Genomic DNA, 26,585 nt, shown 5'->3' with positions numbered 1-26,585 from the left:
CTTTTTCCCAGGGCAACAATGGCTAAGACAAGGGGACATAATTTTAAGGTGATTGGAGGAAGATATAAGGGGGATGTCAGGGGTAAGTTTTTTTTACACAGAGAGTGTTGGGTGTGTGGAACGCACCGCCGGCAGAGGTTGTGGTGGCAGATCATCAGGGACATTTAAGAGACTCTTAGATAGACACATGAATGATAGAGAAATGGAGGGCTATGTGGGAGGGAAGGGTTAGATAGATCTTAGAGCAGGTTAAAATGTCGGCACAACATTGTGGGCCAAAGGGCCTGTACTGTGCTGTAATGTTCTATGTTCTAATTAGGAAAAGGAGTGGGCCATTCAGCCCTTCGAGCCTGCTCTGCTGCCAATCGAAATCAGGACTGATAACTGACCTCAGCCCCACTTTCACCACCATCTCCATATCCCTCACATTCCATAATGCCCAGAAATCTATTGATCTTCGTTTGGGTTGAACTTGGTGACTAAACCTCCATGGCCCTCTGGGGCAGAGAAGTCCAAAGCTTCACCACCCTCTGAATGAAGAAATTTCTGCTCATCTCAGTCCTTCCCCTTGTTCTCACCCCTAGTTTCTTGCAGCAGTATCACAGGCACTTGGCATCATATCAGCAGCATCCACAAGAAAAACATAAATTATACACAATTTTTACAAGAAAGAACACAATTAGAACAAAAAGTGCAAAGAGATCAAAGTGGCCACAGTGTTGCTAAACCCTAGTGATTAGGGTTGGTTCAAGAACTGACTCCTCAGCCAGGGTCAATGCCCTCTGTGCATCCACCATCGAGCCCAGTGTGTTTCAGTGGAATCAAGAGGTCCTGCTGGCTGTCTCTGGTCTGTGTATATCCCATGGAACTATTTGGAAGGAGGGGGGAGTTCTCCCTAGTAACCAGGCCATAGTTATTCCTCAAACAACACCTAGAATGGAGGACAGTAATATAATGGTTAATGGTCTATCAGAGCCTTGGATCCGGTGACAAGTGTTTGAAAGCACGCCAGCCTCTTTACTTACTTAAGAAGTTAAGGAGGTTCGGCTTGTCACCGAACACTCCAACAAACTGCTGCAGATGTACTGTTGAAAGTATCCTGACTGGTTGCATCATGGTCTGGTACAGCAATTCGAATGCGCAGGAATGTAAGAAGCTGCAGAGAGCAGTGGACTCTGCCCAATACATCACAGGCACATCCCTCCCCACCATCGGTAGTAGCTGCAGGAAGACAACATCCATCATCAAAGATCCCCACCATCCGGGCCATGCCATCTTCTTGCAGCTACAATCGGGCAGGAGGTACAGAAGCCTGAAGTCCCACCCCACCAGGTTCAAGAACAGCTACTTCCCTTCAGCCATTCAGTTCTTGAACCAACCGGCACAACCCTGATCACTAGTTTAGCAACACTATGACCACTTTGCACTAAAATGGACATTTTCTTTGTTCTAATTGTGTTCTTTCTTGTAAAAATTGTGTATAATTTATGTTTTTCTTGTGAATGCTGCTTATCTGATGCTATGTGCCTGTGATGCTGCTGCAAGTAAGTATTTCATTGCACCTGTGCACACATGGACTTGTGCACATGACAATAAACTCGACTTTGACTTTGATCATGAAGTAAGAGTGGGTTTTGACCCATTGTCTGTCATTCACCAGGATCATTGCTGATCTACTGCCTCACGACCACTAACCCTCTATCCCTTGATTCCCTCAATAGCCAAAAATCTACAGGTCTCTGTCTTGAATATACTCAATGATTGAACCTCCACAGCTCTCTCAGGTGAACAATTCCAAAGATAAGATTTCTTTATTAGTCACATGTACATTGAAACACACAGTGAAATACATCTTTTTTGCGTAGAGTGTTCTGGGGCAGCCTGCAAGTGTCGCCACACTTCCAGCGCCAACGTAGGATGCCCACAACTTCCTAACCCGTACGTCTTTGGAATGTGGGAGGAAACCGGAGCACCCGGAGGAAACCCACGCAGACACGGGGAGAACGTACAAACTCCTTCCAGACAGTGGCCAGAATTGAATAGCGTTATGCTAACTGCTACACTACTGTGCTGCCCCTCTGAATTCCCCACCCCTGATTGAAGAAACCTGTTATCTCAGTCCTGAACGACCCACCCTTTATTTTGAGACAGTGACTCTTGGTTTGAAGCATACCAGCCACAGGTAAACTGAGGAGTGCCATAAAATTTTGGATGCTTCAATGAGATTCCCTCTTATATTTCTAAAGTCAAGAGTTTATAGGCCTAGTGTGCTTATATCTCCTCATATAAAGTTATGAAAGGCATGGATAAGGGTAGACAGTCAGAATCGTTTTCCCAGGGTGGAAATGTCAAATACTAGAGGACATAACCTGACGGTGAGAGGGGGAAAGTTTAAAGGAGATTTACAAGGCAAGTTTTTTTATTTACACAGAGAGTGGTGGGTGCCTGGAACGTGCTGCCAGGGGAAGTGGTGGAAGCAGGTACAATAGCAATGTTTAAGAGGTATTTAGAGAGGCACATGAACAGCTGGGAATGGAGGGATATAGACCAGGCGCAGGCAGATGGGATTAGTTTGGATTGACAGCATGGGGAGCACAGGCATTGTGGGCCGAAGGGCCTGTTCCTGTGCTGTTCTATAGAACAATCCCCATCCTAGGAACTTCTGTTGCACTGCCTTTATTGCAAGTATATCCTTCCTTCTGGGGAGACCAGAACTGTGCACAGTATTCCAGGATTGCTCTCCCTTTGATACCTGGTGAACTTAAATTCAATTAATTCAATGCATTGGGATGATTGACGGCACGGTAGTGTAGCGGTTAGCGCGATGCTATTACAGCGCCAGCGATCGGGGTTTGGTTCCCTTTGCTGTCTGTAAGGAGTTTGTATGTTCTCCCCGTGTCTGCGTGGGTTTCCTCCAGGTGCTCCGGTTTTCTCCCACATTCCAAAGACGTACGGGTAGATTAATAAGGGTTTAAAATGGGCGGCGTGGACTCATTGGGCCGGAAGGGCCTGTTACCATGCTGTAAATAAAATTTGAAAAAAAGAAAAGTCTGCACAGCAATGGTGATCATAAAATCACTGGATGGTCATAAAAATTTCTTTCAGGGAAGGAGATCTGCTTGGAGGCACAAGGGACTGCAGATGCTGGAATGAAAACAAATGGTTGAAGAAACTCAGTGGATCAGGCAGCATCTGTGGAGGCAAAGGGATAGACAAAACTCAGCAAAAGGACCGAGAGTGTAGAGGGGAGGTAGCCCTATGAGATTCCAGAGTCGTCAATGGGATTGACATTTGACTGCTATCAGTCCTGGGAGAATTGGGACCTATTACACTCATAACCTTCTAAATCGGTAAAAATCAGTTTCCTTTTCATTCTCCACTTCGTTAGGAGTTTGAGGAGATTCGGTATGTCACCAAAGACACTTGCAAATTTCTACAGATGTATGGTGGAGAGCATTGTGACTGGTTGCATCACCGCCTGGTATGGAGGCTCCAATGCACAGGATCGCAAGAGGCTGCAGAGGGTTGTAGACTCAGTCAGCTCCATCACGGGCACAACCCTCCCCACCATCAAGGACATCTTAAAGAGGCGGTGCCTCAAGAAGGCAGCATCTATCACTAAGGACCCTCACCATCCGGCACACGCCCTCTTCTCATTACTACCATCAGGGAGGAGGTACAGCAGCCTGAAGACCCACACTCAACGATTCAGGAACAGCTTCTTCCCCTCCGCCATCAGATTACCGAATGGTCCATGAACCCACAAACACTACCTCGTTATTCCTTTTTTTTGGGTGCTATTTATTTATTTATTTATTTATTTATTTTGTAATTTATAGTAATTTTATGTCTTGCACTGTACTGTTGCTGCAAAACAACAAATTTCACATCATGTAAATCAGTGATAATAAACCTGATTCTGATTCTTCTGCCCCTCCCTATCTGCATCTTGAAACCTGTCCTATCCCAGTTCTGCTAAAAAAAAGGTCATCCACCTAAAAGATTAATTTTATATCTTTGAGGGGACGCTGGTCCCCGCCACCGTTGCAGTACGTGGGGAAGCATGAAAGCAGGCTGCATGCAGAGCGTGGGATCTTGCTGTGCCGGCCTGCCGGCGGCCAGCAGCAGCAGTGGCAGGGGGCGCCGGCAGAGGGAGCAGCTGAGCAGCGCCGCTCCCCCCGCCCCACCCACGGCGCGCAGCACGCACGGCCGCCCTCTGACGCGGCACGCACGGCCGCCCTCCGACGCGGCACGCACGGCCGCCCTCCCGCGTGACGTCAGACGCAGGCGGGGTGCGGGCGGCGAGGCGGCGCTCCGGGAGCGGGCGGCGATCGCGGAGCCGGGCGGTCGGTGGCGGGCGGCCGGTCGGTCCGGTTACCCGGGATACGGGACAGGAGACGCGGCGGCTGCGTTCCCCCCTCTCTACCGTCCTCCCCGCTCACCCCCAGTGGCCATGGGGGCCGGCTGTGTCCCACCGATCTGGGCTCGATGCGGCCGTGAGTATCCGACTTCCGGTTCCGGCGGACAAATGTTCCTACCCCCCTCCCCACCCACTGGTCCCTTAACCCAGTGGAGTCCCGCAGCAGGGACACTGGTCCTTCGGCCCAACTGGTCCAGGCTGGCCAAGCTTCCCAGCTAAGCCAGTCCCATCTGTCCCATATCCCTCTGAACCTTTCCCATCCATGGACCTGAAATGTTGTTGATGTTCCTGCCTCACCCACTTCCTCTGGCAGCTCGTTCCATATGGTGACCACCCTCTGGGTGAAGAGGTTGCCTCTCAGAACATTACAGCAGGCCCTTCGGCCCACAATGTTGTGCCGACATTTTACCCTGCTCTAAGATCTATCCAACCCTTCCCTCCCGCATCACCCCCCATTTCTCTATCATTCATGTGGCGATCTACACTCTTTCCAGCTAAGTAGCATCGTTCCTGTAGCGGGGTGACCAAAACCGAACCCAATGCTCCAAATGCGGCCTTAGCAACATCCTGTACAACGGCTGGTGGAGGGGGAAGAGTGGACCAGGGAGTTGCAGAGGGAATGGTCCCTTTCAAACGTTGAAGGGAAGGTTGCCTGATGGTGGAATTTTATTGGAGGTGCTGGAAATGATAGAGTATGATCCATTGAATGAATATCTACCTAACCCTTCCCTCCCAAATGTTAATCCTTCCCTCCTATTTCTCTATCATTCATGTGTCTATCTAAGAGTCTCTTAAATGTCCCTAATATATCTGCCCCCACAACCTCTGCAGGCAGTGCGTTCCACGCACCTACCACTCTCTGTGTAAAAAAACTTACCCCTGACATCCCCTTATAACCTTCCTCCAATCACCTTAAAATTATGTCCCCTCGTGTTAGCCATTGTTGCCCTGGGAAAAAGTCTCTGACTGTCCACTCATCTATGCCTCTTATCATCTTGTACACATCTGTCAAGTCAGCTCTCATCCTCCTCCTCTCCAAAGAGAAAAGCCCTAGCTTACTCAACCTATCCTTAAGTTCCTAGTAAATCTGTTTCTTTTCACCTTAAACCTATGCCCTCTAGTTCTTGATCCCCCAACCCTGGGAAATCCCGTGAAGAGGACTCTGCGCATTCACCCTGTCTATACCCCTTATGGCTTCATACACCACTATAAGGTCTCCCCACATTCCCCTCCACTCCAGGGACTAAAGTCCTTGCCTGCTGAACTTCTCTCCCTGACTCAGTCTTTCCACTCTCGACAACCTTCTCCTGCATCTGGAGCGACAAACAATCTGCTGGAGGAACTGAGCGGGTCGAGCAGCATCTGTGGGAGGGATTCTCATAAATCTCTTCTGCACTCTTTCCAGCTTAACGACATCTTTCCTATAACAGGGCAACCAAAACTACACAATACCCCAAATGCGGTCTCACCAATGTCTTGTAGAACTGCAGCATAACGTCCCAACTTCTGTACTGAATGCCCTGACTGATGAAGGCCAGCGTGCGAAAATGCCCTGACTACCTGCGAGGCCACTTTCCGTGAACCATGTACTTGTACTCCTAGGTCCCTCTGTTCCACAAACCCCTCAGGGCTCTACCGTTCAGTGTGAAAGTCCCTCCCTGATTTGTCTTCTCAAAGTGTGACACCTTGCACTTACCCAAATTAAACTCCATTTGCCATTCCTCAGCCCACTTATCCAGCTGATCAAGAGGTGGATTGTGGATGGTTTGCTGTTCAGCTAAGAAAAAGACTGTGTGCATTCACCATATCTATGCCCCTCATGATTTTATACACCTCTATAAGATCACCTTTCAGTCTCCTATGCTCCAAGGAATAAAGTCCTAGCCTGCCCAACCTCTCCCTATAACTCAGGCCCTCAAGTCTAGGCAGCCTCCTCGTAAATCTCTGCACTCTTTCCAGTTTAATGATGTCCTTCCTATAACAGGGTGACCAAAATTGTACACAATACTGCAAATGCAGCCTCACCAACACTACTGTCAGGAAACCATGTACTTGTATTCCTTGGCCCCTCTGTTCTACAACACTCCCCAGGGCCCAACCACTTGCTCTGGGTCTATAATTTGTCATAGCCTGTAATTTATGCTGCATTGACATCAACTGCAGAGTTAAAGAAATAATCTTTCTGGTGCAACATATTTACAGGTAATAAGGAAGCCCAGTATTTTTACCCTTACTCAGGTTCTCTTTAACTCAGAGTACAGGCTACCCCCGTGTTACGGCCATTTGCGTTCTAGAAATTCACCCTTGCAGAACTCACACCTCACTACCTCTCAAACTTTGTGATCTGGAATAAAACTCACTCTCATCTTGTTGGGCTGAAGGGTCTATTTTCATGCTGTATAAATCTCTGATTCTATATGGAGGCAATTTGTTGGAGGGAAGAGTGAGGAAGTCACTCGGACAGGTACGTGGGCAGGAGGGGTTTAGAGGGATGTGGGCCAAATGCAGACAAATGGGACCAGCTCAGGTGGACAGCTTGGTCGGTATGGATGAGTTGGGCTGAAGGGCCTGTCTCCGTGCTGTGTGACTCTTAAGTGCAGGCAGCTCCTTCTGAAGACTCATGAATCCAAAGAAAGCAACACGGTGTCACAGCTAGAAGAACTGCTGCCTCAGCTCCAGCGACCCAAGTTCGACCCTGAACCCCGGTGCTGTCAGTGTAGAGTTTGCATGTTCTCCTTGTGACTGCCTGGGTGTCCCCTCCTGTTTCTTCCCACATCTGGTAGTTTAATTGGCCACTGTAACTTGCTCCTAGGGTGGAGGTGAGTGGGTAGAACCTGGAGGGAGATGAGGGGAGAATAAAATGGGATTAGTGTAAATGGGTGCTTGATGTTGGCTTGGACTCTTTCCGTGCTGTATCTCCCTGTGACGATAAAAGTCTTCATTTGTTTCCTTTCAGGCTTTCTCTCGACATCTGCAGCCTCCCGCCTGTCGAGCACAGAGCTGCTTCAGAAGCGCAGCAAGCTGTTCGATCAGGAGAAGGCCAGGCAGCAAGCACTGGTGCCGCGGATCGAGAAGATCGAAGTTAAACATGTGGGGAGGCCTGAACCGGGAGCAGTGTTCATCATGAACAAGGGCCTGTCAACACCCTACAACTGTGCCATGCGTAAGTAGCTCGTGAGGAACTTGTATCTAAATTACTGAGGTCCAGTCCATCACACAAACCAGCCTCCCCTCCATTGAGTTCGTCTATACTTCCCACTGTCTGGGAAAGCAGCCAGCATAATCAAGAACCCCTCCCCTGTTCGCATTCTCTCTTCTCCCCTCTCCTGTCAGGCAGAAGATACAAAAGCCTGAGAGCATTAACCACAGGCTCAAGGACAACTTCTGTCCCTCTGTGATTAGACTTTTGAACGGACCTCTCATACGCTAAAAGATGAACTCTTGAACTCCCAATCTACCTTGTTGTGGTCCTTGTACTTTATTGTATGTTTGCACTGCACTTTCTCTGTACATCGTATTGTCTTTGTTTAGTTACAAGCAGTTTAGCTGAGATGACTCAGTACTTTGTTTTGTCCGGTGAAGCTTCCCGGGACAGTTTGTTCGAGGGTCTGCCTGACCTCAAGTCCTTGATGGTTTTGTGAAACTGACTAGCCGTGGTCTAATCCTGTCACCTGTTTTTTTTTAAAAATCTCTGTCCACAGACATCAGCAACTGGTGTGTCAGGCGGTCTATACTTGCACTTGTAGATGGAGAGGTCTGGGACATGTACAAACCCCTGGACAAATCCTGTGACATCCAGTTCCTCACCTTTACGGATGAGAACCCTGAAGTCGTTAACCAGGTAAAGGCCAGCTTGCTGTTCCGTTCGGGGCAGAGGGTGGGAATGGTGGGGGTGGTGATGGGAAAGAGGAAACAGGAAAACTTCCTCTCCTCAACATGGGAAACCAAGACAGTTATACAGGGACTGTTTGTTCTTCAACAAGGGACAAACTTCGCGTGGGTTTAACATCTGAACGTTTTAGTATAACTAACACCAGACTGGCTTGCTTTCCCTCTCTTTTTACAGCTGCTTCCTGTTCCTCCATGTGACCCCTTGCATTGCCTACTGGGAACTGTAGTTCTTTATTATAACTACATAATAACTCAGGGACAACACACAAACACTGGAGGAACTCAGCAGGTCAGGCAGCATCTATGGAGGGAAGTGGACTCGACACATCTGGTCGAGACCCCTCATCTGGTTCAGTCCACGTGACCCGAAACGTCGACTGTCCATTTCCCTCCACGGATGCTGCCTGCCCCGCTGAGTTCCTCCAGTGTTTTGTGTGTTCCTCCAGATTCCAGCATCTGCAGTCTCTTGTGTCTGTAGTTACAGTGGGACTTTGGGTGGGAGGGGTAGTTTGCTGGGACTTTGGGTGGGAGGGGTAGTTTGCTGGGACTTTGGGTGAGAGGGGTAGTTTGCTGGGACTTTGGGTGAGAGGGGTAGTTTGCTGGGACTTTGGGTGAGAGGGGTAGTTTGCTGGGACTTTGGGTGGGAGGGGTAGTTTGCTGGGACTTTGGGTGAGAGGGGTAGTTTGCTGGGACTTTGGGTGGGAGGGGTAGTTTGCTGGGACTTTGGGTGGGAGGGTCAGGGATTGAACTGGCAACATAAGAAATAGGAACAGGAAATGACTATTCAGTGCCTTGAACCTGTTGCGCTATTCAGTAAGATCATGGCTAATGTTCTACCTCTATTTTTCTGCACTATTTCCATATCTCGTGATTCCTCTAGTATCTGGAAATGTATTGGCCCCTGTTTGACTGAACCCCACAGTTCCCAGGGCAGAGAATTCCAAAGATTCATCACCCTCCGTGAGAAGACATTTCTTCCCATTTCAGCCCTCTGTTGACCACCTCTTGAGTCTGTGACCCCTTGTTCAATACCCCACAGCTAGGGGAAACATCCTCTCTTTATCCACCCTGTTGAGCTCTGTGAGAATTTTGTATCTTTCGATGAGGTTGTCTCTCTTTCTTCTAATCTCCCGAGAATACAGTCCTAACCTACTCGTTCTCTCCGGGTTTGACCCAGCTGCCGTCTCGGGAACCAGTCTGGTGAAGCTTTGCCGCACGATAACAGGCGTATCCTTTATTAAGTCAGGAGACCTGTGTGTGAAGAGGGAGCAGGTCTGTCTGCACATTTCCAGGATCAAGGTGGAGCTGCTTTCTCTGCTAAAGTGCCCACATCACTTTTGTTGCTGGTTACAGAAAGATTGTGACCTGGATCTGACGAGATATGGATCGGAGAGGATCGAATAGAGTTATACAGCACGGAAACAGACCCTTCAGCCTAACTCGTTGATGCCGACCAAGTTCCATTTGCCCGTATCTGGCCCATTTCCCTCTAAGTCTTTCCTATCCATGAACCTGTCCAAATGCCTTTGAAATGTAATTGTACTGCCTCAACCACTTCCTGTGGCAGCTCGTTCCATATACGCACCACACTCTATCTGGAAAACCTTGTTCTTCAGGGCAGGCACGGTAGTGTAGCGGTTAGTGTCACGCTATTACAGCGCCAATGACCCCGGTTCAATTCCAGCCGCTGTCTGTAAGGAGTTTGTACATTCTCCCCGTGTCTGCGTGGGTTTCCTCTGGGGAAGTATGGGTTAGGAAGTTGTGGGCGTGCTACGTTGGCGCCGGAAGCTTGGCGACACTTGCGGGCTGCCCCCAGAACACTCTACGCAAAAGGTGCATTTCACTGTGTGTTCCGATGTACATGTGACTAATAAAGATATCAGATCTGATCTGAAATTTTTGCCCTCTAGTTTTAGACTCCCCTACCCTGCGGAAAAGACCGTGACCATCCACCTTAGCTATGCCCCTCGTGATCTTATAAACCTCCATAAAGTCAGCCCTCAGCCTCCTTCGCTCCAGCGAAAACAGTCCCAGCCTGTACAGTAGAATACAAGAACTTATGGTTTCATTTATTTGCGGGGTGGAAGTGAATGGTTTGAAACCGGTTCCTCCCCCATTCCCTCGACCTTGTCTTGGGAAGGGATAATCTTTCGCTCATTGTGCACTGTTCTTTACAACAGGCTTATTGGCGATCGTGTGCCATGATGATGGGCTATGTCCTTGAGACAGCGTTTAAAGATGAGTACGCTGTTGAGCTGATCCGAGCACCAGAAGTAGCAGGTCTGTTTGTCTCTTCTCTTTAAGGAAGTGGAGCTTGGCCCAGTTTCTGAGGAATGGGGGTTGCTGAGGGTGCAATGCGTCCATGGAGAAGGCAGATGGGAGAGGGAAAGGGAAAGAGGTGCTGGTAGGATGAGGTTGAGGTTGAGGGAGGCTGGTGGGGAACTGAATGGCTATTTGACAATAGGAAACTGCAGAGCAGGAGGGTTCCTTGTGTGATTTCTGGCCTGTTTTCAAGGTGCTGGGTTTTCAGCTGAGATGCTTGTGCGAGAACTACACAGTCCTTGGGTCTCTGTGGAAGGAAGTCAGCGTTGGGTTTTGATCACTGCCATCTCAGTCCCGCTGGAAAGCGCGGAGTTTGAGACGGAGCAAGGTTCCTGTTTCTAATGGTGCTGGTTGATCAGTCTGTCAGGAAGGCAGATGCGACTCGCGGTCACATGGAACAGTACAGCTCAGTAACAGGTCCTTCGGCCCACGATGTCTATGCTGACCATGATGTAACTAATCCCAACTGCCTGCACATGGTCTATATCCCTTCATTCCCTGCCTTTTCATGTGTCAGTCTAACTGCCTCTTAAACATTGCTGTTGCATCTGCTTCCAGCACGTTCCAGGCGCTTACTGCTGTCTGTGTAAAACTTGCCTTGTAAATCTCCTTTAAACTTTCCCCTTTCAAGTTATGCCCTCTAGTGTTTGACATTTCCACCCTGGGGAAAAGGACTTTGACCATCTGTCCTACCCATGCTTCTCATAATTTTATAAACTTCCATCTGATCGCCCCTCAGCCTCAGAGAAGACAACCCAAGTTTGTCCAACCTCTCCTTATAGCTAATACTCTCCAATCCAGGCTGTATCCTGGTGAACCTCTTCTATACCCTCTCCATAGCCTCCCATAATGCAACAAGCAGAGCTGCAAATGTGGTCTGACCAAAGTTTTATACAGCTGCAACGTGACTTCCCAACTTTTATACTCAGACCCCCGATCAATGAAGGCAAGTCATGTGAAGGATTGCTGGTAACCGTGGAAGTGCACTACACTGCCCACTCTCTGGGGAGAGGGGGAAAGCCTTTACTGTGTCTTCTGGGGGAGGCTCTGAGGTATTGGTCATGTTGCGGGAAGAGGCTGAGTGCAGTAGGTGAAGATCCCTGGGGTGTGCCCCTTCACGTTGAGGGGTGGGTGGTAGGTGTTCCCCTGGCATTTCCTCCGACTCCCAGTCCAGTTAAGACCCCTTCCAAAGTCTCTGGAAATTATCAGGACGTTGCCGGCTACTTGTACAAGTGGCACAGCTGGTGGAGCCGCTGCCTCACAACGCCTGTGATCCCAGTTCAATCCTGTCCGTGTGGAGTTTGCATGTTCTCCCTGTGACCACTTGGGTTTCCGCCGGGTGCTCCGGTTTCCTCCCACATCCCATAGACGTGCGGGTTGGTAGGTTAATTGGCTGTTGTAAATTGCCCCTGGTGGGTAGGTGAGTGGTAGAATCTGCAAGGAGTTGAGGGGAATCTGGGGAGAATAAGTTACAGGAAAATTAGCGGGGGAATGGGATTGCTCTGTGAGCTGGCACAGATTTGATGGGCCAAATGGCCTTCTATATCCTCAGGAAATATGGAACGTTGGGGATCTAAGCAGGATTGGTTTTACTGATTTATTATTGTCACGTGTATTGAGATACAGTGGAAAAACATGCCACTCAGTCAGATCATGCCATACATAGAACGTAGAAAACCTACAGCACAATTCAGGCCCTTCGGCCCACAAAGCTGTGCCGAACATGTCCCTACCCTAGAAATTACTAGGCTTACCCATAACCCTCTATTTTACTCAGCTCCATGTACCTGTCTAACAGTCTCTTGAAAGACCCTATCGTATCCGCCTCCACCACCGTTTCCGGCAGCCCATTCCACGCACTCGCCACTCTCTGAGTAAAAAACTTACCCCTGACATCTCCTCTATATCTACTCCCCAGCACCCTAAACCTATGTCCTCTTGTGGCCACCAATTCAGCCCTGGGGAAAAGCCTCTGACTATCTACCCTATCAATACCTCTCATCATCTTATACACCTCTATCAGGTCCCCCCTCATCCTCCGTCTCTCCAAGGAGAAAAGGCCGAGTTCCCTCAACCTGCTTTCATAAGGCATGCTCCGCATTCCAGGCAGCATCCTTGTAAATCTCCTCTGCACCCTCTCTATGGCTTCCACATCTTTCCTGTAGTGAGGCGACCAGAACTGAGCACAATACTCCAAGTGGGGTCTGACCAGGGACCTATATAGCTGCAACGATACCTCACGGCTCCAAAATTCAATTCCCTGATTGATGAAGGACAATACATCATGCCATACATAGAACGTAGAAAACCTACAGCACAATTCAGGCCCTTCGGCCCACAAAGCTGTGCCGAACATGTCCCTACCCTAGAAATTACTAGGCTTACCCATAACCCTCTATTTTACTCAGCTCCATGTACAGAGTCAACCTGTACAGCCGCTTTGAATGTCCTATGGACTCGGACCCCAAGATCCTTCTGATCCTCCACACTGCCAAGAGTCCTACCGTTAATACTATATTCCACCAACATATTTGACCTACCAAAATGAACCACTTCACACTTATCTGGGTTGAACTGCATCTGCCACTTCTCAGCCCAACTCTGCATCCTATCTATGTCCTTCTGTAACCTCTGACAGCCCTCCAAACTATCCACAACACCCCCAACCTTCGTGTCATCTGCAAAAACTTACTAACCCACCCGTCCACTTCCTCATCCAGGTCGTTTATAAAAATCACAAAGAGTAAGGGTCCCAGTACAGATCCCTGAGGTACACCACTGGTCACCGACCTCCACTCAGAATATGACCCTTCAACAACCACTCTTTGCCTTCTGCAGGCCAGCCAGTTCTGGATCCACACTGCAATGTCCCCTTGGATCCATTACATCTAGATTGTAAAAAAGAAAAAGAATGCAGAATATAGTTTTGCAGTTACAGAGAAAGTGCAGTGCACGTAGACAAATAAAGTGCAAGGGCCACGACGAGGTAGATTGGGAGATCAAGAGTTCACCTTTATCGTATAAGAGGTCTGTCAAGAATAGTTAATCTACCGAGGAGAGCATCTCTTCTTTGACCATGGGCATGTTTTCCACCTTGGGATACTCTTACACAGGGTATGGATGATATCTGGAGGTAGTGGAATCAGATACAATCACGTTGTTTAAGAGGCACAAATAGGCAAGGCATAGATGAATAGAAGGATATGGTACTAGTGTAGGCAAATGGGATTAGTGCAGACGGGCAAAAAGGGCGGCATGTGTGTAGAAGGGCTGATTCCGTGCGCTACAACTCTGTGACTCTATGACTCTCCTCCTGCAGTGATCGCTGGAGCTTTCTGTTACGACGTGATATTGGACAGCCGGTTGGATGATTGGAAACCCTCGGAGGTGAGTGTACTGCCCTCTGGTCAAACTCTCTGGCTCGGAGGTCCTGAGCATCACCTGCCGATCCCCCTCCTCACCTCCAGAATAAATTTTCAAAGTCATACAGCAGTTTATGCTGTAAGTTTAGATAGCAGCTGATCTCCTGTTATGTTGATATGGAGATGGGCTGTTGTAAAACAACAGGACGTTGTACCATTTAGCATACACTGTTCTCCCAAAATTTAGGGCTGTGTCAGAGTGTTCTCTCCATTTTAAGGGCTCAAAATGTGACATAAATAAGCATGAATGAGCAATAAATACATTGCTGGAGGAACTCAGCCTGGCCTGACCCTCAGTGAGTTATGCCTTGACTGCAGATGCTGGAATCTAGGTGAAAAACACGACGATGCTGGAGGAACTCAGCAGGCCAGGCAGCATCCGTGGAGAAAAGCAGGCGGTCAACGTTTCAGGTCAGGAACCTTCTTCAGGACTGAAGATGGGAAAAGGGGAAGCCCAGTATTTAGGAGGGAAAAGCAGAGCAGTGATAGGTGGACAAAAGAGGGGAGGTGGGGTGTGCACAAGGTGGTGATAGGTAGATGCAGTTTAGAGATAGTGATAGGCAGGTGCTGGCCTGTTTAAGCACCTGTGCAAATGCCGAGCAAAGGTGGTCATTGTGTCTGATTCCACTACCTCCTCTGGCAGCACATTCCAGATAAGAGCCCCAGTTCGGTTAGAAGTAAGTTGTTATCAGTGAGGTTAGTTTACAGATTTCCCAGGTTATGTGAATTTCTGGATAATGTAGCCCATAACTGGCCTGACTGTAAAACGACTCTTTAGAAACAAAATAGGGAAAAGGCTACATTGGATGCTCTGAAGGGTTTGGAGCAGATTGGATACTTCAGTACAGGATTGAGTTAACCGGCTGGTGATATGAACCATCATCATCTTAGGCAGTCCCTCTGGATTGAGGGCGACTTGCTTCCTCTCTGGGTTCTGACGTCAATGTAGGAACCTCAGACTCTTCCACAGCTGTGGTTGGTGGTGGGGTGGGCGAGTGTGTAGTTAGTAGGGTGGTGCACTCCGTCCACTGCCTCTGCAGGGTGCTCTACTAACTTGAGGTCACCGAGACCACTTGAGGATAAAACGTTGATCACATCGGAGACCTCCTGTCCATCTGGAGATTGATCTGGGATCTCCCCAGTCAGTATTTCCTACAGTTGTGTGAGCTTCATTGCAGGAATGTGGCTGACAGCAGACCCTATAGGAAGGATGTGGAAGCGTTGGAAAGGGTGCAGAGGAGATTTACCAGGATGCTGCCTGGTTTAGAGAGGATGCATTATGAGGAGAGACTAAGGGAGCTAGAGCTTTACTCTTCGGAGAGAAGGAGGATGAAGGGAGACATGATAGAGGTGTACAAAATATTAAGAGGAATAGATAGAGTGGACAGCCAGCGCCTCTTTCCCAGGGCATCAATGCTCAATACAAGAGGGCATGGCTTTAAAGTAATAGGTGGGAAGTTCAAGGGAGATATCAGAGGAAAGTTTTTTTTACCCAGAGAGTGGTTGGGGCATGGAATGCGCTGCCCGGGGCAGTGGTGGAGACAGATACATTGGTCAAGTTCAAGAGATTACTAGATAAGCATATGGAGGAATTTGAAATAGAGGAATATGTGGGAGGAAGAGGTTAGATAGTCTTAGGTGAGGTTTAAAGGTCGGCACAACATTGTGGTCCGAAGGACCTGTATTGTGCTATACTGTTCTATGTTCTATGTGCTCCTTCAGTCCCAGGTGTGTTGGACTTGACCTGTTTGCTACTGATAGCCTTGCCTGGGGAACGTGGGCTACAGATGAGTTAAAGGATTCCCTACTTGCAGAGTGAGTGTGTGCTAGAATTTCTCTTCCCACTTGTACGTAACACAACAGAATACAGCTGACCCATAACTACACAGTCACAGAGTAATACAGCATGGAAACCAGTCCTTTGGCCCACTGAGTCTACACTGACCTTCAACCACCCATTTGTACCAATCCTACATTAATCTTATTTTTCATTCTCCCCACATTCTCATCAACTCCTCCCAGATTCTACCACTCACCTACACACTCGGGGCAATTTACAGTGGCCAATTAACCTACCGACCCACAGGTTTTTGGGATGTGGGAGGAAACCCATATGATCACAGGGAGAACGTGCAAACTCCACACACGCATGCACACGCACAGACCAAGACAAAACAAATTGCTGGAGGAACTCAGCGGGTCAGGCAGCATCCGTGGAGGCAAAGGGATAATCGGTGTTTTGAGTCAAGACCCTTCATCCAAAGATGCTGCTCGACCCACTGAGTTCCTCCAGCAGTTTGTTTTTTGCTCTAGGTACCAGCATCTGTGGTCTCTTGTGCCTTCTGACCAAGCAAGTTTGATCATTGGAAAGGTGAATTACTCCAAGCGCTGTTTTTGGTTGTCACCACATGGTCTCACCCTCGTCCCACTTGCCGTTGCTGGTGTAGACAGGTGAGCACTGAGTGCGGATCCTCATCACCTGAACAGCACTATCAGGAGAGGGTGGAGATTAGGCTCACAGCCTACATTCTTAATGCTAACGTTATCTATTTCAAATGGTGGTCTTGGTTAAACCCTGGGAGCAGATCTCTGGGGAAAAATTATTTAGTATATAAAAATTTACCTCATTATAGGGAGGATGTGGAAGCTTTAGAGAGGGTGCAGAGGAGATTTACCAGGATGCTGGCTGGATTAGAGAACATGTCTTCTGAGGAAAGGTTGAGCGAGCTAGGGCTTTTCTCTTCGGAGCGATGCAGGATAAGAGGCAACTTGCTAGAGGTGTATAAGATTATGAGGGGCATAGATAGAGTGGACAGCCAGCACCTTTTCCCCAGGGTGGCAATACCCAATATCAGAGGACGTCCGTTTAAGGTGGGCGGAGGAAAGTGTAGGGGAGATGTCAGAGGTAGGTGTTTTGCACAGAGAGTGGTGGGTGCCTGGAACGCACTGCCTGGGTTGGTGGTAAGAGACTGATCCAATAGGGACATTTAAAAGACTCTTAGGTAGGCACGTGGGTGTAAGAAAAATGGAGACTTATGGGCTGTGTAGGAGGGAAGGGTAAGATTGATTGTGGGGTAGGTGTTTATATAGGTTGGCACAACATCGTGGGCCGAAGGGCCCGTACTGTGCTGTACTGTTCCATGTTCTTAAAAAAATGTTTATTTCATTGAAAATATTTCCACAGATAAATATGCACGGTTAATACAAAGGTAGGTACTTGATGTATTTGCTGTCCATATATTTTGTTTCAACCACTGAGCATATAGTTATGAAACCAGCATTTAGACACTGCTTCTTGCATTCTGTGTGGAAGGGAGGTTTGGTGGGGTAGCAGCGCATACTAGTCTTCATACATTGTTAAGTTGGTTTATTATTGTCACATGTGCTGAGGTACAGTGAAAAACTTTGTTTTGCATGTTACCCATACAGATTATTTCATTTACAAGAGTGCATTGAGGTAGTACAAGGGAAAACAATAACAGAATGCAGAATAAAGTGTTACAGTTACAGAGAAAGTGCAGTGCAGGCAGACAATCAGGTGCAAAGCCATAACGAGGTAGATTGTTAGGTCAAGAGTCCACCTCATCGTCCTTGGGACTGTTCACAGTGGGATAGAAGCTGTCCTTGAGCCTGGTGGTACGTGCTTTCAGGCTTTTGTATCTTCTGCCTGATGGGAGGGCAGAGAAGAGAGAATGTCCAGGGTGGGTGGGATCTTTATGTTGGCTGCTTTACAGAGGCATACGGTTCCTTTGTGAAGATCACAGCTTGTTTGTGTCCTGGCTACGAGTGCACTGGTCACCCACACTTGGTGTGGGACAATCCCTTGAAGACAGAAGCTACTTTCTGCTCTGATTGATGATGAAACCTCATCTTTCAGGAGAACGGTGTTGAAACAGTTCCCGTGGCGGAATTAGGGATTGGAGAGTAGTTTGGGATCACTCCAGTGAAGAGCAGTGCAGTGGCAGTGGGATATGTGGCCCTCTGGAGTTTGCCTCGTTCTCTGCCTGTTTCTCGGAAGCAGCTTGCTGCCCACTCGTTCCCCAACAGGTGGGTTGGCGGGGGGTTGGGATTTACTCACACAAGACCACCGTGTTCTCAGAGCCTGTGTTTCTGCCTGTGTTGCAGGAGAACTTACGGTCCCTGACTCAAGAGGCTCACCGGCTTATCCATAACGACCTGCCCTTCGAGTCGCTGGAGGTGTCGCCCAATGTGGCCGCAGAGATCTTTAAGGAGAACAAGTAAGTGAGAGGGAGCTGCGCTTTGGGAGACGCAATTTTACTCATAGATAGAGTCATAGAGTCACACAGCATGAAAACAGGCTCTTCGGCCCTACTCATCCATGCCGACCCAGTTGCCTTAAACTAATCCCATTTGCTTCTGCATGGAAACACTTGCCCCTCAAGTCCCCTTTAAAAGACTGTGACCATTCACCTTATCTATGCCCCTCATGATTTTATAAACCTCTGTAACGTTCCCCCCTCAACCTCCTACGCTCCAGGGAAAACAGTCCCAGCCTATCCAATCTCTCCTTGTAACTCAAGCCCTGGAGTCCCGGCAACACCCCTTATTCCTCATTTTCTAAATTAGTTTATTTCTGAACACATGCGAGGACGGTTAGGAGGGCAGAGTGGTCCGGAGAATGTTCCCTGCACAGCACGGCTCCATCCTCCCCACTTCTGCCTCTTCCCGTGAAGACGATCAGCAGTGCATTTATGTCTGGTGCACCTCCCAGTGTGATTAAGGGAAAGGGGGTCCAAAGTATTCCTTGGGGCTGACATCCAGAAGTTCCTTGTGGCCGCTGCTTTGGTTCAGGGACCCATTACCTTGCTGCCTTGGGGTGCTGTCAAGAGAGGATAAGTTGACTGCTGATCGGGAAGCTGAGGCTCGTTAACACAGTCATGTCTTTGATGGCCTTGAGTCAAGTCAGGTTGAGTGTATATGTGCACATGACAATAAAATGAGGTAGAGCTACAATAAAGTACAGGGACAATGAAGAACTTGCTTGCAGCAGCATCGCAGGCACAGGGGTTCAGACAACACAGAATATAAATTCTACATAAATTATTCAAGACAGTGAAGAGAGAGAGAGAAAAAAAATGACTGCAAAAGCAAGACATTAGTGCAAAACAAAAAGACACAATAAGAGACAAGTCCACGATAGTGCAAGAGGTACTGGTATTGGTTTATTATTGTCACTTGTACCGAGGTACAGTGAAAAACTTGTCTTGCATACCGATTGTACAGGTCAATTCATTACACAGTGCAGCTACATTGAGTTAGTACAGAGTGCATTGATGTAGTACAGGTAAAAACAACAACAGTACAGAGTAAAGTGTCACAGCGACAGAGAAAGTGCAGTGCAATAAGGTGCAAGGTCACAACAAGGTAGATCGTGAGGTTAGAGTCCATCTCAGTGTATAAGGGAACCGTTCAATAGTCTTATCACAGTGGGGTAGAAGCTGTCCTTAAGTCTGGTGGTACGTGCCCTCAGGCTCCTGTATCTTCTACCTGATGGAAGAGGAGAGAAGAGAGAATGACCCAGGTCTTTGATTATGCTGGCTGCTTCACCAAGACAGCGAGAGGTAAGGACAGAGTCCAAGGAGGGGAGGCTGGTGTCCATGACGCGCTGGGCTGTGACCACAACTCTCTGCAGTTTCTTGTGGTCCGTGGTCTGTAGAGTTCCATTGCTGAGGTAGGGTTAGGGTTGTGCAGGTCGGTTCAAGAACCTGATTGTTCTTATGAAAATATTATTTATGACAATGGCATGTGGAATGCACTGGGGTGTGTGTGTGTGTGTGTGTGTGTGTGTGTGTGTGTGTGTGTGTGTGTGTGTGTGTGTGTGTGTGTGTGTGTGTGTGTGTGTGTGTGTGTGTGTGTGTGTGTGTGTGTGTGTGTGTGTGTGTGTGTGTTCATCCCCAGTGAGGGTGAGTATATCCACTGTGATTGTCTCAGTGCAGGCGCCTGACTAGGAATATGCAGCTGAGGGTGGCTGTGATATTGTGTGTTTGTCAGTGTGCACGTCAGTGACAAACGTGCGCGAGTGCCACGCACATTGACAGTCAGTGTGCAACGTGCCTCACCTGTATGCGTCTCTTCACAGGCACAAGCTGGTCGCCATTGAGGAGCAGGCATCCCTCCACCCCAAGAAACTGGTAAAGTTGTACAGGTGAGAACTGCTTCAATGGGCCGAGGGTTTATTGCTCAGTCTGTCGCAGTGAGGGAGGAGATCAGAGGTCTGTAGGGTTACCTGTCCACTCTCAGTAATAACGTACCCTAGCGCGTGATATTTTGAGTAGCAGCCCTCCAAAACTTTGAAGAGCATCTGATACAGATTAGGGCGTATGGCAGCCATGCTATTAGACTGGTATTCAGAGGCCTGGACCATGGATCCTGAGAAGCGAGTTCAAATCCCACTACAGCAGTGGAATACTTAAATTCGGGTAATGTAATAAATGCGAAGTGGAGTTGACAGTAATGTTGACAGTCACCGTAAAATGGGCAGACAAGAGATTGCAGATGCTGGAATCTGGAGCAAAAAAAAACCTGATGAAGGAATGTTGACAATTCCTTTCCTCCCCTCTTCCCCCCCATAGATGCTACTCGACCCGCTGAGTTCCTCCAGCAGTTCTGTTTTAGGTCACCATTAAAACTGCTGCATTGTGAAACCGCCTGTGGTTGTTGGGGTCCGTGCCATGTTTTGCTTTGGACCGTCAGTTGTTGTTGACGCGTGGCCCAGTGTGTCACCCTGTTCAGTCAGCGAGGAAGTGGCAGGATGAATAAATGTAGAGAGTTGGCCGTGGAGATTGTACCACCTGGAGCAGTGCTGGGTTAGGATGAAGCACTGGTGGGTGGGAGCAACTGGAGGTGATCTTTGTTTGGAGTACATATCTGAATCTGGTGGTTGTAGTTACAGGATAAGGGTTCCTAGGCTGCTGCTTTCATGGGATAGTGAGCTCATCGAAGTCGGTCATACCTGTACGATCACTGGGGTTTCATTTGGCAGGCACGGTAGTGTAGCAGTTAGCATAACGCTATTACAGCGCTAGCGACCCGGGTTCAATTCTGGCCACTGTCTGTAAGGAGTTTGTACGTTCTCCCCGTGTCTGCATGGGTTTCCTCCAGGTGCTCTGGTTTCCTCCCACATTCCAAAGACGTATGGGTCAGGAAGTTGTGGGCATGCTATGTTGGCGCCGGAAGCGTGGCGACACTTGCGGGCTGCCCCCAGAACACTCTACACAAAAAAGGTGCATTTCACTGTGTGTTTCGATGTACATGTGACTAATAAAGATGTCTTAATCTTCACCTGACCTGAGCCAACTAATGGCCAGTGAAACATTAACGGTCTAACTGATAAGCAGATCGGAACACATCCCCGGGGGGAAAGAGTAGGATTGTTTGGAAGTAGAAGTGAGTTTTTGGACAAAAGTAAAACCTCACCCAATCACAGCCAACCCAAGCTGGAGGACCAATAATATTTTTACTTCTAACTCAATCGGACCCAACCCTCAACCTGTCTAGTCAAGCCAGTGTTGCTGCCCGATTTTCAAGCTATACAGTGTTTATTTATAAAGAGCTAAGGGTTGCCAACTTGCCCTGATCTGCCCTCGGTCTGAGGACCCACAAAGCTGACCCGACCTCAGTCCAGTCCCGGATCAAATGAAGTGTTTGACCCAGCAATAATGGGCTTTGGTTTACTGGAACATTTTGACATAGTTGGCTGATGTGTGTACAGACCTGGCCAGTGAAGACTGTGTTCAGTCTGGAAGCCAAGCTCGTGACTGCCCTGGGCAAACCTTTGTCATAGAGTCATTCAGAACTCAAATAGGCCCTTCGTTCCCACCACTTCCATGCTGACCATCAAGTTCTAACCCCATACTAATCTTTGTATTAACCCCATTTATAAGATCTTTTTTGGTCACACATACATTGAAACACACGGTGAAATACATATTGTTTTGCGTAGACTGTTCTGAGGGCAGCCCGCAAGTGTTGCCACTCTTCCAGTGCCAACAGAGCATGCCCACAACTTCCTAACCCGTACGTCTTTGGAATGTGGGAGGAAACCGGAGCACCCGGAGGAAACCCATGCAGACACGAGGAGAATGTACAAGCTCCTTACAGACGGCGGCCGGAATTGAACCAGGGTTGCTGGCACTGTAATAGTGTTACACTAACTGCTACACACCAGCCCTTGATCCATGTCCTCCTTGTGGTTATGCATTCCAGTGATGTACAATAGATGTATGTCAACGGTGTGAATCTCCTGCTCTGGTGCCTTGCACCGTGAGTTGTGGTAAGACTATTCACAGGACAAGTGTGAGCCTCTCCGTCACTGTCTGTCTCTGCAGGTGCGGTGATTTCGTTGATGTCAGCGACGGGCCGCACATCTCCCGGACCGGAGTCTGCTCGCAGTACGAGATCACCGCTGCCCACAATCTGAGCACGAGCCGGCCCGGCCTGGAGCGGAGATTCCAGGGGATCTCACTACCCCTTCAACTGAAGGTAAGATGGCGCAAAGGTGGGTCACCTATCGAGACCAAAACCAACAGATTTATCGAGAGCACGTAACATAGCGATGTAATGGTTCAATAATGAGTTTGTAAAGAAAAACTGGCAAATACATAAAATTGCAGGGAATGGAACTAATGGGAAAGACCTTTCAGATTTTGTCAGTGGAACAGGGCTTTGTACATAATGCTTGTGGCAATAGTAATGTGTGCTGTTAATTGCTTTGATACGTACTGTATTTGGGGTAAAAAAAACTCTTAAGTTCAAGTTCTTTTATTCCTTTTTTTTCGCTCTTGATGTCAGTGTGTTCAAATTGTAACTACAAGGACCTTGAGTCCTGTTCAGCTTCTCCTCTGTAATGGTCAGTACAGGATAGTGGTGCTGAGGTCAACGATCGCCATGATCTTATTGAATGGGAATCAGAATCAGGTTTATTATCACTGACCTACATGCCATGAAATTTGTTGTTTTGCGGCAGCAATACAGTGCAAAGACATAAAATTACTATAAGTTACAAAAGTAAATAAATAGTGTGGGGGAGAAAAGGAATAATGAGGTAGTGTTCATGGACCGTTCAGAAATCTGATGGTGGAGGGGAAGAATCTGTTCCTGAATCGTTGAGTGTGGGTCTTCAGGCTCCTGTACCTCCTCCCTGGTGGTAGTAATGAGAAGAGGGTGTGTCCCGGGTGGTGAGGGTCCTCACTGAAAGCAGGTACGAGGGGCAGGTGGCCACCTCCTGCTTCTGTCTTTAACTCCCACAATATAATTGAGAATCCCGAAGTTTATTCAGTTTCTTCATGATTAGGAGCGCTTGGTGTGGTGGCATGGTTTAATAATCATTGTTGGTTCTTGATCTGGTCTCTGCTGGTGTATCTGATCTTATCAGGGCAGTGGTTAAGGATTGTTTCTAGATAGAGAGGGGAGTAAAGTGGTACCAGCTCAAGTGTGGAGTGGTGTTGGGTCAGTGGCTGTAAATTTTCCTGCTGTTAGCTGCACACATTCACACCTGATAAGAGCAAAGGCCATGCACCGCATCTCCACCCCACCCTACCCCCCCCCCCATCCCACCCCACCGCACCAGACCCCCCCACCCCACCACCCGCATCCCACCACACCACCCCGCCACACCCCCCACCCCGCCACACCCCCCATCCCACCACCCGCATCCCATCCCACCACCCCCACCCCACCTCCCATCCCACCACCCCCACCCCTACCCCACCCCACCCCCACAAGGGTCAAGGGTCAGACGTAGTTCACTCATTGCTATTGCAGAGGGCGAGGGGGCAGGCAGCATCCTGGCAGTGAAGGGGTTAACAGCTCCAGTGGCAAACTGCTGGCATTTTTTCACCTCCAGGAAGTAGTCTTCCGGTGTTATTACTGTGTTATTTACCGGAAAGACTGCATGAATTATTTGGCTGCTGATTTAATCCTTAATTGTTAACGCTGAACTCAAGCTCTCTGGTCACTGCGAGGAAAATCATCTTTTAAAAGAAACCTTATTACATTAAGTTTGCATAAAGCTGTTCTCTGAGGTACATGACATAAACACCTAATGGTTCAATAATGAGTTCTAGAAGAAAATTGGATAAATACATGTAGGGATGAAAATTGCAGGGAATGGAATGAACAGGGAAGACCTTTCAGATGCATTTTGTCAGTAGAATAGGACTGTGTGCAGATTGGTTGTGGCAGCTGTAATGTGTGATGTTAATTGCTTTGATCCATCCTGCATTTGGATGCAAATTCTTTGCTCTTGCCATCAGATAGTGTGTTCAGATTGTATTTGACACTGGGGTCTATAGTCCCATCAGTTGCTTCTTCTGTAACAGACCTCTCTTTTCCCACAGACCCTTTTCTCTGTATGGGGAAGATTAAGGCAGCGATCCCAAAAACTGGTGAGTTGGAAGGGTTCTGTTTCACTCTCTTGGCTTCATGGGATTATTTGGGAGGCAGGTTCACATTGCCCTTTGCTTATAGTAGCAGGCACGGTAGTGTGGCGGTTAGCATAACGTTTTACAGCGCCAGTGACCCGGGTTCAATTCCGGCTGCTGTCTGTAAGGAGTTTGTACATTCTCCCCGTGTCTGCGTGGGTTTCCTCCGGGTGCTCCGGTTTCCTCCCACATTCCAAAGACATACGGGTTAGGAAGTTGTGGGCATGCTATGTTGGCGCCGGAAGCGTGGCGACACTTGTGGGCTGCCCCCAGAACACACTACGCAAAAAAAAGATGTATTTCACTGCGTGTTTCGATGTACACGTGACCAATAAAGATAAAGATATCTTAGTAAAACCTCTGCTTTTGCTTCTGTAGGTTACAGAGGACAGAAATCGCACAGATAACAAAAGTCAAGCAATAGTGTGCGAGGAGATTGGAGAGCGAGAGGTGGAGCAGGAAAGGTCACCCGGTCTGCCTTAGTTACGGCTCAATGAATAAATGGACAAATTACACGCAGTAATATGAAAAGTTTTCTGTATTGAATCCTATGGAGCCCGGCCCTGTAAAGCCGCAGGGTGGCAGTGGGGAATCTCCTGTCTTGTGCTCCCAGTGTGTCCCAGAAACACCGAGCTGGAATATCTGGGGTGAGAGATACAACCGGCTGATGAACCTAGGAGGGCGTCACATCTGGGCCTGTGACTCTCGACTTCACCTTCATTTTGTCCTGTACCCAAGGTGCAGCAGGTAACCGGGATCAGATATCAGTCGGCACCTGCCCACCTCTTTGTAATTTTGGGCGTTTGTCAGAAGTTAACTCCTTCCAGCATTTTAATTAAATAGTTCTTTTAAAATTCCTGTCTCCATCCTGGGAAGTTGCTGGGAGCGGTATTCCGTGCAAGTGCCAATTGCTTGCAGTAACATCAGCAGTCTGTGGCCTCTGGGTGAGCTGGCAGCTTGGCTCGATGGGTATGACTCCACCTCCATGTGATCCAGGGTGACTGCGCAGCCAGTCTGTGGAGAGTACCACACTGAGTCACAGAAACAGGCCCTTCGGCCCAACTCATCCATGCTGACCAAGCTGACCTGTGCTAGTCCCGTCTGGCCATATCCCTCTAAACCCTTCCTATCCATGTACCTGCCCAAATGTCTTTTAGGGCAACCAGAACTGTATGCAGTACTTCCAAATGTGACCTTACCAATGTCTTATACAGCTGTAACATGATGTCCCAACTCCTGTACTTGATACCCTGGCCAATGGAGGCAAGCGTGCCAAATGTGCGTGCCTTCACCACCACTTTCAAAGAACTATGTACCTGCACCCCTAGGTCCTTCTTTTCTACAACACCCTCAAGGGCCTTACCATTCACTGTGTATGTCCTGCCCTGGTTTGTCTTCCAAGAGGTAACACCTCACATTTAGCTGAATTAAACTCCACACTTGCTTCACTGGTGGAGATGGGGAGACGTTTCCTATACTCAGACGAGGGAGCACGGGTACTGGATAAGGGGTTGGTCATTTAAAGCTGAGGTGCACAGGAATTCCTTCTCCCAGATAGCAAATCCCTGAAGTTCTCTCCCCCAGAGAAACGTGGAGGTTAGATCACTGCAGTTACTCAGAGGAGGTAGGTAATCTTGAAAGAGCAGGGAGTTGAGAGCAACAGAAGAGGAGTTGAGACCTGGGACAGATCAGCCGTGATCAATTTGAATAGTGGGATAGGATTGAGGGGCCGAGCGGCCTACTCCTGCTGCTGTGTAGGACTGATACCCTGTATAATTCCGTTGATTCAGGACCGTCATTGGTGATGCTGCAGCATTGGTTTTAAAAGGACCCCTGCGTCCCAGACTCCTTCAACCAACATGACAACCAGCTCCCGTCTCCCTCCCTGCCACTGGACGGGCAGAGAATCTGCAGCTTACCGATTGGCCAGCTGGTATTTACAGTGCTTACTGGCCACACGAGCTAACCTACCTACCCACCCACCCTAACCTACCTACCTACTCACCCCAACCCACCCTAACCCACCCACCCTAACCTACCTACCTACTCACCTTAACCTACCCACCCCAACCCACCCACCCTAACTTA

General features: G+C 48.5%; 1 protein-coding gene across 1 annotated transcript; it reads left to right on the top strand.

Annotated features, from left to right (window-relative positions):
- The first annotated feature begins 4,264 nt into the window (after positions 1–4,264).
- On the top strand, positions 4,265–25,016 carry mrpl39 (mitochondrial ribosomal protein L39). Its single transcript, XM_052014713.1, has 10 exons — positions 4,265–4,496; positions 7,377–7,583; positions 8,122–8,261; positions 10,492–10,591; positions 13,953–14,020; positions 18,181–18,293; positions 20,156–20,221; positions 22,404–22,557; positions 24,414–24,461; positions 24,876–25,016. Exons 1-10 carry the CDS (start codon positions 4,454–4,456, stop codon positions 24,978–24,980), a joined length of 1,044 nt encoding a protein of 347 aa, XP_051870673.1. The 5' UTR covers positions 4,265–4,453; the 3' UTR covers positions 24,981–25,016.
- The last annotated feature ends 1,569 nt before the right edge of the window (positions 25,017–26,585 follow it).

This window comes from Pristis pectinata, chromosome 4, assembly GCF_009764475.1.
Source record: "Pristis pectinata isolate sPriPec2 chromosome 4, sPriPec2.1.pri, whole genome shotgun sequence".
NCBI lineage: Eukaryota > Metazoa > Chordata > Chondrichthyes > Rhinopristiformes > Pristidae > Pristis > Pristis pectinata.
This window is presented reverse-complemented; position numbering and strand designations above follow the sequence as displayed.